This window comes from Dasypus novemcinctus, chromosome X (assembly GCF_030445035.2).
Source record: "Dasypus novemcinctus isolate mDasNov1 chromosome X, mDasNov1.1.hap2, whole genome shotgun sequence".
Classification (NCBI taxonomy): domain Eukaryota; kingdom Metazoa; phylum Chordata; class Mammalia; order Cingulata; family Dasypodidae; genus Dasypus; species Dasypus novemcinctus.
This window is the reverse complement of record NC_080704.1, coordinates 113796983-113808141: the sequence shown is the minus strand read 5'-3', so window position 1 is coordinate 113808141 and position 11159 is coordinate 113796983. Positions and strand designations below refer to the sequence as shown.

Here is an 11159-nt window from a genome sequence, read left to right as displayed (position 1 = left end):
ACCCCAGAACCCACATTTTCCCCTAGTCCAGGTGATGTGCTTTATGGCAGTCACTCTATATCAGGTCCGCCTGGCAAATCTAGTTGAGGTTTGAACTGAAATAACATGCAAGACCCTCACTTCCTTCAGAGGTGGCAGTTATTCCTTCTTTCTGGGAACCTGCTTTGCTTAAAGTCCTGTCTATCTAGTTCTCTGTCCTGGATAACTTTCTGTGGTTTTGGGTGCTAAAGAGCTTCCCTCCTCTACCCCCTCGACCCTTGGGGAATTAGCACAAATGGTGTCCGATTTGTCCCTTCTGTGTTTTCCTTTCTGGTTTGGAGATAAAGAAAACCCCTCACCCCCTACTGACACCCTGTTTATTCAACTGGGGATGATTTCACACCCAGGAACACAGCTCCCCCTTCTTGAGTCCCTTCCCTAAACCTTCTTTCCCCTCCTAGCTTCCCCCCATCCCTGCATTTAACTGAATAATTTATGAGTCCAGGCAGGGTTTATAAAAAGGGCTCCCAGGAAAGGCTGGGCAGGAGGTTCTGAGAAATAGGAGACACCATAGCCCGCCCAGCTTAGGCAGCCCAAGGATGGATCCTACAGCTCCTACTGCTGTTGCCCCTTCCCTGGCCCTGGCCCTAGCTCCAGCCCCAGCCCAGGCCCCCCTGGCACTCCCTTCACCCCTTCTCTCCTCTGGACTAGAAGTAGATGGGAGCAAAAGGTAAGTGGAACCTGAACTTTGCCAGCCTGAACTCAGGCTTAGTGGGGTTCCTTGAGAGAAGAAAAATGAAGTGTCCAGATTGCCCCTGTTCTCTGGGAAGGTGAGAAGCAAAGGCTCACAACCCTCAGAGAGTGCCCCCCTCCACACATCTTGCTGGAATATCTCATCTGGCTTTTACCTCATTAATACCTTTAAGTGGCTGGAGGGGCCTTGGGGCCAGTGGACATTGCCACAGCTAAAGGCCAAGCAGCCAGTCCAACGAGGGGTACAGGGAAGATTGCCATGAGAACTGGGTTTAACACTACCTAGACAGACAAGGTGGGTGGGTGGGGGGGAGGGCCAAAGTCCAAGGAGGCCTTAAACTGGGGCAGTCTCTTTCCTGACTGTGCCGTAAGATTTTCATTGGCTTTTTTCCAACCTCTGGAAGTCTAGCAGGAAAGCAGTGGGCCCAGGAATATTTCTGGACCCTTTCCATGACCCAGGAAGATGGTAGAGCTCTGAGTTTGCTTCCTGGAGCAGGAGGTTGAGGGAGAAGTTATTTATCCACCCAACCACTATCCATGCCTCCAAACGGATGACATTCAACAAACGTTTACTGAATACCTATTGTGTGCCAGACATTGTGCTGAGTGTTAGGGATTCAGATATCATAAAACATAAGTCCCTACCCTTAAGCTCAAAGACAAGTAAACAGACAATAAAAAACAGTGTGATAAACACAACATAAGACTGTTGAAGCAGAGAGGAAGGGTATCTGTCCTAGCTTGGGCTCAAGGGCCTTTCGAAAGACTTCCTGGAATTAATGGCACCTGAGCCAAGCTTTCTGGCAGCCTCCTTTGTTATCTAGGGGAGCCTACATTCCAGTCTTTTCTCCTACTGTCCTACTGATTGATCTTTCCCCTTTGTCCTAGAGGAGCTTCCCTTTGGAGGCCTTGGCTGTACTCCACAAATGACCCTTCAAGGCAGGTAAGGGAGCTGGTGGATTTGGTGAGTTTGAACCACTGTTAGATGTACTTATGCACATATTCAAATGCATGCATTCACACTGACTAGGGCCCTTCTCAGAGAGCCCCTGACCTTAGTCAAGGGCTGCAGATCTGGAAAAGCATCTTTACAGCCTTGTTCATATGTGATTCCCACAACAGCTCTGGGAGGAAGGTAGAGCCAAGATTCCTGTGGCAACTTGAAAGATAAGTGGGGGTCAGAGTGGGGAAGGGATACAGGCAGGGCCCACAGCTAGACTGTGAGAGAACTGGTATTAGAACCCTGGTCACCTAGTGCCCAGCCCCAGTGCCCTTTCCCTCAGATCTTTGCTACTTCCACAGAACTCTGTCCACTGGACCACCTCCAAACAGGTGTTAGAACAAGAAGAGGAAAGCAAACAACCCCAGGACTCAGTCCACTTGTTTTTCAACCAGAACCAAAAAAGATCCCCTTGTTGGAAGGGGGGACTGGGCCCCAGAGATGTCTAAGGCCTCTTCTAGATCATCTTAACCTCCTGGTCTCTGACCTCTGATAGAGTGCAGGCCATGATCTGACCATGTACTTTGAGCCAACATGCTATCTTTTGCTTTGGACAGGCCTCTGGTGGAACAACAGCTGCCAAGGTCACCAAGTTTGACTCCAAGTTCCAGCACCCTGTCAGGTAAGCTTCTGGCACCAAGTATAGAATTTGACATAGATCCATTAGCCCTTTTAATCCCCACAGTCCTGTGAAGCAGGAGGAAGGAGGCACTGCTATGATCACTGTTTTGTAGATGAGGAAATTGGAGCCCACAGAATTTAAGGGACTTGGCCAAATTTATCTTCATATGGTCATATGATCTATGACCCCTTAGAATGAGCCCCTTCAGACAGGTCAGTGAAGGAAGACTTGGTAGAAAAAAGAGATGGGGTTGGGATGTGGCGGGCACAGTGTTAGAGAACTCTTAGCTAGGAGCCCCCTGGGGTGAGGGTCAGTGCCAGAATTTATATATGTTTAGGCTGGGACCCCCCTCCACAGCTGTAGGCCCACAGGGACTACTTTCTTGCCTGATGCCACTTTGCAACAATTCCTAAGTTTCCATTACAAAGCTCTCTTTCTTCTTTTCCCTCAGACCCCATTATAGCAGCTAAAGAGAATGGGTTCAGGCGCTGATTTTCTTCTTGGCCCTTCTGGCCCCTCTGCACAGATGAGGACTATTCTAAATTGGGGGCCATTCTTCTCTTTTCACAGGCTCTTCTGGCCTAAATCCTGCTCCTTTGACTACCTGTTCAGTGATGGGGAGATTTTACTGCAGAACTTCCCTGTCCAGGCAACCATCAACCTGTATGAGGACTCAGATAGTGATGAGGAGAAGGAAGAAGAAGAGGAGGACAACACAGAGGAGAAAGAGGAGGCAGCGGAAAAGGGGCCAGAAGTGTGTGTGAAAGTACCAGGTTTAGCACCATGCAGGGCCACAGCTCACCCCATTCTCCACCCCTGACCTTTCTAAATTGAAATTATCAGAGTCTGACTGGGGTCCAGCACCCCTGGTAAGGCTCCATGGCCATCAATTAACCAGGAATCTCCAGGCACAGCTCCCTAGACTGAAAGTTGGGACTTCAATGCACCCAGGTGACCATGGCTATACTCAACTGTCCTGTGAGCCCAGGCCTCTGGAATCTTATCGGCTGGGCTACTGTTGTGGTGTTGACAGTGGGAGGGACATAAGAGCTGTAGGGGAAGGAAAACTTGCTTTCCCAGCTCCTCAAGAAGCACATCAGGACAGGGCCATCCCATGAAGAGGGGAGCAGTCAGTCTCTGGGGCCCTATGACTCCTCAGCCTTCCCAGGCAGCTACGTAGTTCTGTCTCCTCAGTGGAAAGCCTTACTTCTGGCTTTGTCTCCAGTGGCACCAACACCAGATCCTTGCAAAGTTGGGCTGCCTTTCTGATAGCCCTGCAAGAAGGTAAGGGGGGATCCAGAGAATCAGTCTGCTGCCTGCCAACATCTTGATTGATATCCACTGGGGCCTGTGTGTTTGGCATGAAATAAATCAGGAGAAAAATAAACTGGATGATGTTTGCCTTATTCCTGGAACTGTGCTGATTTCTTAACTGAACTCTGCCCATATTGTGAAGCAGTGGGCAGAGAGGGTCAGAGACCAGCTCAAGGCCAATTCATTGCTCTATCCGAAGTCAGTTGACAGTTATCTCTATGGGGATATAGGGCTAGGGGCCCAGCATTGGGCTAGGCTCTCTCTGTCAACTTGTAAAAATCACGCTTGATTAAATATTAAGGACAGCTTGGAAAGGGAACAAAAATGCCCTCAAAGGGCATTTTGAAAGCCGGGAGACTGGATGAGGAGTTAGAGTGGAGGTGAGAATTACATCCTCAGTTGAGCCTTAGAGAGGTGTATGTGCATGTGGCAAGGGGATTGGGAAGGGGCCTTACTAAGTCCTATCAGTTTTAACCTCTCAATGCCCATTACACCCACTCCAGCTCAGTTCCTCAGGCCTCATCCTGTCTCAATTACTCTTCAACTACTTTTCTTGCCTCTCTCATGTCCCTTTGCAATTCATCCTCCTCACTAGTCACTGTATCAGACCACATCCTGCCTTGCTTAAAGCCCTACCATGGACCACCACTTACCTTACCAACTTACCTTTTTTTTGGTCACAAATTAAAATCTATGGTTTCCTCAGGAAAAAAATGTGTATGGATACACACCCATACAGTGCTATATAATCACAAAACCAAGTTCTTAACTTGATATTCTAGGCCTTCCAATTATCTAGTTCTAGTTCTTGCCTGTCTCTTTAGACTCATCTCTCAACACTTAAAACTTACTCTGCCTGTCCTTAAATGTGTCATGCTTTCTTACAACTTTGTCTCTAATGTCTTTCCACTTCTGCATGCTGGGTAAACTTCCATGCATTCAAGAGGACTAGTTCAGATACCTTTCCTATGGGAAACCTTCCCAAGGACTCCCAAGTCTAGTTCAGGTGTCCCCATACATCCAGTGCTTCCCCCATAGCATCTGCTTCCCTTCCTAAGCAGTAAGATGGGGGCTGTGTGTTAATATCCTTGTGTGTCTTCATTGCAAAACACATTGCCTGCACAAGCTGGTGGTCAGTAAATGTTCAAGGAAAATGATTCTCACATCTTCTTAAAGCAGCTCTTGGTAGAACTACTTTGTCCCCTGGATCTTTGCTGCCTTCCCTGTATCTTTGCTTATCTGAAAACAAGAGAGGGCTTCATCATCTTATTCAAGAGCAAAATGATGGCCCTCTTTCTTTCATTCCTCCTTCAACTTGAGACAGGCTTTTTCAGTTTCGGGTCCTAGCTGGAAGTTTCCTGAATTGAATACTGCCTTTAGCGGGCCACCACTCACACGCTGATGCCATCTGTTGGTCAAAATGTAAACTTGTCCCTTAATTAAGGCTGTTGGCAGTTGACTTTTGATCACTTTCATTCCTTTATGCCATTCTGTTTCTGCTTGTAAGAAAAGTGGGACCTAGCCTTTGCTAGTCCTGTAATGCTGGGAAAGCTACTTGCACTCTCTGAGCTGCAGTTTTCTCACCAGTAAAATGGAGATAAGAATGATACCTCCTCTTAGGGCTGTTGTGAGGATTTAATGAAATAATATATATAAATACTTAGCACACTACATGGCACATAGTTAAAGCATGCAATGAATAGTAGTCATGGGAGTTATAGCTGTAATAGTTGTAGCCCTATTCGTAGTAGTTGCTAATATTGATTTTATGGCAGAAATGAACTTATAGGCTAGATTCAACTATTAATTTATTTACTCAGGTGTCAGTCATCCCCACCTAATCTCCTTGGCATCATGTGATGGCTTAAAAGTCAAAGCATCTTTGCCAGTGTTTGTCCTTATTAAAAAAACAAAAAACATAAAACAACCAAGACTGAGTGTGGCTTCCTGGACCACTTTTTACATTCAAATGGTGACCCACAGGTTTCATGTTTCTTTCTCCTAGGACAGAAGATTTATTTATTTATTTTCTTTTTTTTTTATTGACTTTGTAATAATATTACATTAAAAAAATATATATATATGAGGTCCCATTCAACCCCACCACCCCCACCCCACCTCTCCCCCCCCCCCCCCCCCCCCCAGCAACACTCATTCCCATCATCATGACACATCCATTGCATTTGGTAAGTACATCTTTGGGCACCTCTGCACCTCATGGTCAATGGTCCACATCATGGCCCATACTCTCCCCCATTCCATCCAGTGGGCCCTGTGAGGATTTACAATGTCCAGTGATTGCCCCTGAAGCACATCCAGGGCAGCTCCATGTCCCAAAGATGCCTCCACCTCTCATCTCTTCCTGCCTTTCCCCATACCCATCAGCCACCATGTCCACTTTTCCCAATCCAATGCCACCTTTTATATGTGGACATTGGATTGGTTGTGTCCATTGCACCTCTATGTCAAGAGGAGGCTCAGATTCCACATGGATGCTGGATGCAATCCTCCCACTTTCGGTTGTAATCACTCTAGGCTCCATGGTGTGGTGGTTGTCCTTCTTCAACTCCATCTTAGCTGAGTGTGGTGAGTCCAATGAATCAGACTGTAGGTGCTGGAGTCTGTTGAGGCTCAGGACCTGGCTATCACATTGTCAGTCCAGAGATTCAAATCCCCTAAATATATCTTAAACCCCAACATTAACTGCACCTCCAGCACATTAGCATGAAAGTCTTATGAAGAGAGATCCCATCTGAGTCCAGATTCATCACACATAAACACCATTTCCAAAGAGGGGCCATCTGACCTGGTAGTTAACCCCATCGGCCATGACCATAACTCCCATGGGTCTCTATAGCCCTCAAAGGAACCAATACCTGGGGGTTGTATCTGCTTTATCTGTCTCTCAGACTCTGCTCAGTTGTGCATAAGGGAAATCCTTCTGACAGCCTCCAGACTCTTTTTTAGAGACTCGTAGCCATATAAACTCATTTCTCCTTTCCATTTCCCCCTTACATTAGGTCAAACAGCATTTTAAAGTCATGTTATTTTATGTAGACAGGGATATTCTGCTGATCCGCATTGAACCTTCCGTATAAGGTCATTTTCCAGTTGCATCATCAGTTGGTAATTGATAGTGGTCCCTCGGTGCCAGGGAGGCTCATCCCCGGGTGTCATGTCCCACGCTGGGGGGAAGGCATTGCATTTACATGCTGAGTTTGGCTTCGAGACTGGCCACATTTGAGTAACATGAAGGCTGACAGGAGGAAATTCCCAGGCACAATGCTGCTCTAGGCCTTGTTCTTATTTTAGGCTTATCAGCTCACAAGCATAGTCATTAGCGTCAGGGGCTCACTGTTGAACCCTCACTCCCTCCCGGTCCCCGCCACTGCACCTGGGAGACTGTCGCTGCTCCCCTAGGGACCATGACAGAGCACCACTGGCCAGGAACCCAGTACCCCCCCTGCTGTGGTTTTTAATTGTTGCCACTATGAGTATATCCAAGCATTACCATGCACCCTGGACATACGTTCTGTACAGCTCCCTGTCAGCCAAATATCACCTGTCAATGGTATCCTATACCAGTATCCCTCCACTGCCATTGTTGAACCACTCTGTGATCCAGAACTCCCTGAAATTTGAAGCCCAATATAGTGTCAGGGTCCCTTACCAGGAAATGGCATATAGCGATGGGTTTAAAGGTTAGATAAAGAATACGTGTTGACTTGGAAAAAATTCTACATCCTATCTTTTTCTTTTTTTTTTTTCCCCTAATTATTGAACTTCTCTTCACAGGAGCCCTAGACCACAGCAATGCATATATATAATATACAGCACTCCCATACATCCACCACAAAACCTTTTCCCTTCCACAGCGATACTCTTACAACCTATTCACATCATATTTACTTAACGTGATGTACAGAGTCTGAGACAATAGCTTTCTAACAAGGTGACATCTGTGCTTACATTGTGGTGCATACTTTAGGATACACAGTTTTTTACATTCTTAGTTATCCTATGTTTTACATTATGGTTTACACTATCAGTCCGTCATCTCCTATATGTTATGGTGTAATATTACATGTTTTATATCCATCCTTGTGTACTCTCACGAAACTCCTCTCTTACCCCCCATTTACCTTGGTTCCACACATTTAATGTCCATTTTCCCTTCCACCTTGGTGCCCACAGTGACAGCCAACCACCGTTTCCCGAGGAGCCACTTCCAGAGATAGATGGAATAGTGTTCAGGGCCTAACTTGCTCAACTGCCCCAATGCCCTGGGAGCCACCCTTTCTCTCGAGGGATACAGTTCCCTCTATTTGATGGCACCAGTCCTCCCCAGGATGTGGGTCCACCCCCACTCTCACCACTTGGGTCTCCACCCCATGGTGTCACCCACTCTGGCAGAATGAGCATTTAGACATTCCCCAGGAGCCCGTCCTGCATCAGACCCTCCCCTCCGAGCATTCTAAACAGGTAACCCTCTTTATTATATTTTGATATGATTTTCTCGGCATTTTACTCTCCACCAACACCTGACCCTCTCCTGGTTCGTATGCTACCCCTCCCTCCCCCCACTTTTGGGCAACGTTACCCACCCGTCCCTCCCCAGCCACCCTCAAACCCGCAAAGCCCCAAGCAAAGGCAACCCCTTGCCCCCCTTTTATCTCTTCTTTGTGTTCATACTTACCACCATCTCGTCTTAAATTCCACCCCTGCAGACATCGGCTCCTATCCTTCCTCCACCCTCCGATTTCCTGCAAGCCTATCGTTCAGTCTCTTGCTATCTAGGGCAGCTTGTTTATTTCATATCATTGAGGTCATGTAGTATTTGTCCTTCAATGTCTGGGTTGCTTCACTCAACATAAGGTTCTCAAGATTCATCCATGTTATCACATGTGTTTGTAGTGTGTTTGTTCTTACAGCCGAGTAGTATTCCATTGTGTGTATATACCACATTTTATTGATCCACTCGTCTGTTGATGGGCATTTGGGTTGATTCCAACTTTTGGCAATAGTGAACAATGCTGCTATGAACATTGGTGTACATATATTGGTTTGTGTTCTTGTTTTCAGTTCTGCTGGGTATATTCCCAGCAGTGGTATTGCTGGGTCATATGGCAAATCTATGGCTAGTTTTTTGAGAAACCGCCATACTGTTCTCCAGAATGGTTGGATCCTTCTGCATTCCCACCAGCAGTGGATGAGGGTTCCCCTTTCTTCACATCCTCTCCAGCACTTGTGTTCTTCTGTTTTTTTCATAGCTGCCAATCTTATGGGTGTAAGATGGTATCTCATTGTGGTTTTGATTTGCATTTCCCTGATAGCTAGAGATTTGGAACATTTTTTCATGTGCTTTTTTGCCATTTGTATTTCTTCTATGGAGAAGTGTCTGTTTAAGTCTTTTTCCCATTTTTTAAATGGGTTGTTTATCTTTTTATTTTCAAGATATAGTTGTTCTTTATATATGCAAGTTATAAGTCTCTTATCAGATATATGGTTGCCAAATATTTTCTCCCACTGTGTGGGCTCCCTTTTTACTTTCTTGACAAACTCCTTTGAGGTGCAGAAGGCTTTAATTTTGAGGTAGTCCCATTTATCTATTAGTTCTTTTGCTGCTCATGCTTTTGGTGAGATATTCATAAATCCATTTCCTATTACAAGGTCCTGTAGATGTTTCCCTACACTGCTTTCTAAGGTTTTTATGGTCTTGGCTCTTATATTTAGGTCTTTGATCCATCTTGAGTTGATCTTTGTATAAGGTGTGAGATGGTAATCCTCTTTCATTCTTCTACATATGGCTATCCAGTTCTCCAGACACCATTTGTTGAATAGGCCACTCTCTCCCAGTTGAGAGGGTTTGGTGGCTTTATCGAATATTATGTGGCTATATATGTGAGGTTCTATATCAGAGCTTTCAATTCGATTCCATTGGTCTATGAGGACAGAAGTTTTAAAACTTATTTTTGTACTTTAGAGGGAAACCCTTTTGGAATTAAATTGAATGCAAAAGTCCAATATATAACTCAAATGAAAATGGAGCTGCCCTAAAGGAAGCCATAACGGGGACCCAGAATTCCTACCATGGTGTCCTCTGTCTTGTAAACCAGCTCCCTCCCATCTCCTTCTGTGAGGCACTTTCAGGGATCCCTAGTTGTGGGGATGGCAATTTGGAAATCACTGTCCCAAGGGTTAAAATAAGATTGACTTTAAGTCAAAGGGGGATTAAGTATTTTAACATGTCCAGTGTTCCATTTAAAATATTTGATTTGGTGTCCTAAGCTCCCAGCATTTCACAGCTCAAAAATTGCTTAAGTCTTTATATCACAGGTTATAGGGGTTTAAAAATCTTTGGAATCCCAATAACCTTGGTTTTAGGGTATTATATGGCATAGAATTATAAATCCTTAAATCTCCAGGGGTTTAAAGACCCTAAAACTCTTGGAGCAATAATTCTTAACTCCAAATGAACTCTTCTCACTCCCCACCCTTTACTGCACAAGGCAGTTGTTTAGTGGTCATTTTGTCTCACTTTCCTTCTAGTTCCCTGTCCTAGAATAGCTTTCAATCCTCCTCCACATACATGGTTGCTAGGTGATTCAAATCCACTGTTCTGCCTAATCAGAGCCCAGTGTGTGTTACTTAGTTATGGGTTTATCCAACCCTTGTAGAAACTTCAACCCAGTGCACAAACTCAGGAGAAAATCTGTGCGCAAAACTCAGTGTCTTTCCTCCAGCTGACCCACTCTTGTACCCCAACACTTCCACACCTCGGCACTGATGCCGCCTGTATCCCCCACCCCATAGCAACATGGAGAGGATTCAACAATTGTGGGTGAGGCTACATTTGAGCTGGGCCTTGAAGGATGAGCACAGGTAGAGATGGAGGGAGAAAACTTTTTAGAAAGAGGCAACAGTATAAATTCCCTCATGAAACAAATATTTATTGAACACCTACTATGGACCAGGCATTAATATTGAAATGATTAAGAGCATGGGCATTGGACATAGATGTACTTAGGTTCAAATTCTGTATCTGCCACATGTTATCCATAGGCCCACTCCCGTCATTAATCAAGGCCAGCTCTCTGCTCTCAGCCTTTTCACTACCACCTCTGTAGTTCCTTATTATACCACACCCTCACCACACCCCCATGCACATGCTCATTAAAATAGTTGCCTATTCTGTGCCTCTGGGTAGAGAAAGTTTCCTTTTCTACCACAATAGGTGATACCACCCCTCCCCACTGCTAACTGTACCTGTGCTGTTATCTAGTGGGGAGACATTTTGTCTCCTTTCCTCTCCAGTCCTCAGATGTAAAACGGATGCCAATTCTCCTCCCCATACAAGATTGTTAGGTAGCCTGAGTTCACAGTTTTGAATTGTCAGTGGCCTGGTATTGGTTACTGTGTTTTTGGTTTACTCCCAGCTGGCATAGCTTGTAGCAATCTCAATGCAGCCTACAAACTCAGGGCAAGGAGTGA

The 11159-nt window shown here is 45.5% G+C and overlaps 1 protein-coding gene across 1 annotated transcript; it reads left to right on the top strand.

The window, feature by feature from the left end:
• Window positions 1–555: 555 nt before the first annotated feature.
• RIPPLY1 (ripply transcriptional repressor 1) lies at window positions 556–3751 on the top strand. The gene is made up of 4 exons (XM_004478169.4): window positions 556–709; window positions 1621–1696; window positions 2290–2354; window positions 2925–3751. Exons 1-4 carry the CDS (start codon window positions 579–581, stop codon window positions 3172–3174), a joined length of 522 nt encoding a protein of 173 aa, XP_004478226.1. The 5' UTR covers window positions 556–578; the 3' UTR covers window positions 3175–3751.
• The last annotated feature ends 7408 nt before the right edge of the window (window positions 3752–11159 follow it).

What these genes read in the sequence shown, in the direction of transcription:
- RIPPLY1 (XM_004478169.4), top strand. Translation starts at nt 579, where the DNA reads ATGGATCCTACAGCTCCTACTGCTGTTGCCCCTTCCCTGGCCCTGGCC. An exon ending in TAAGGGAGCTGGTGGATTTG is followed by an intron (nt 1,697 to 2,289) that starts GTGAGTTTGAAC and finishes TGCTTTGGACAG; the next exon opens with GCCTCTGGTGGAACAACAGC. An exon ending in AAGTTCCAGCACCCTGTCAG is followed by an intron (nt 2,355 to 2,924) that starts GTAAGCTTCTGG and finishes CTCTTTTCACAG; the next exon opens with GCTCTTCTGGCCTAAATCCT.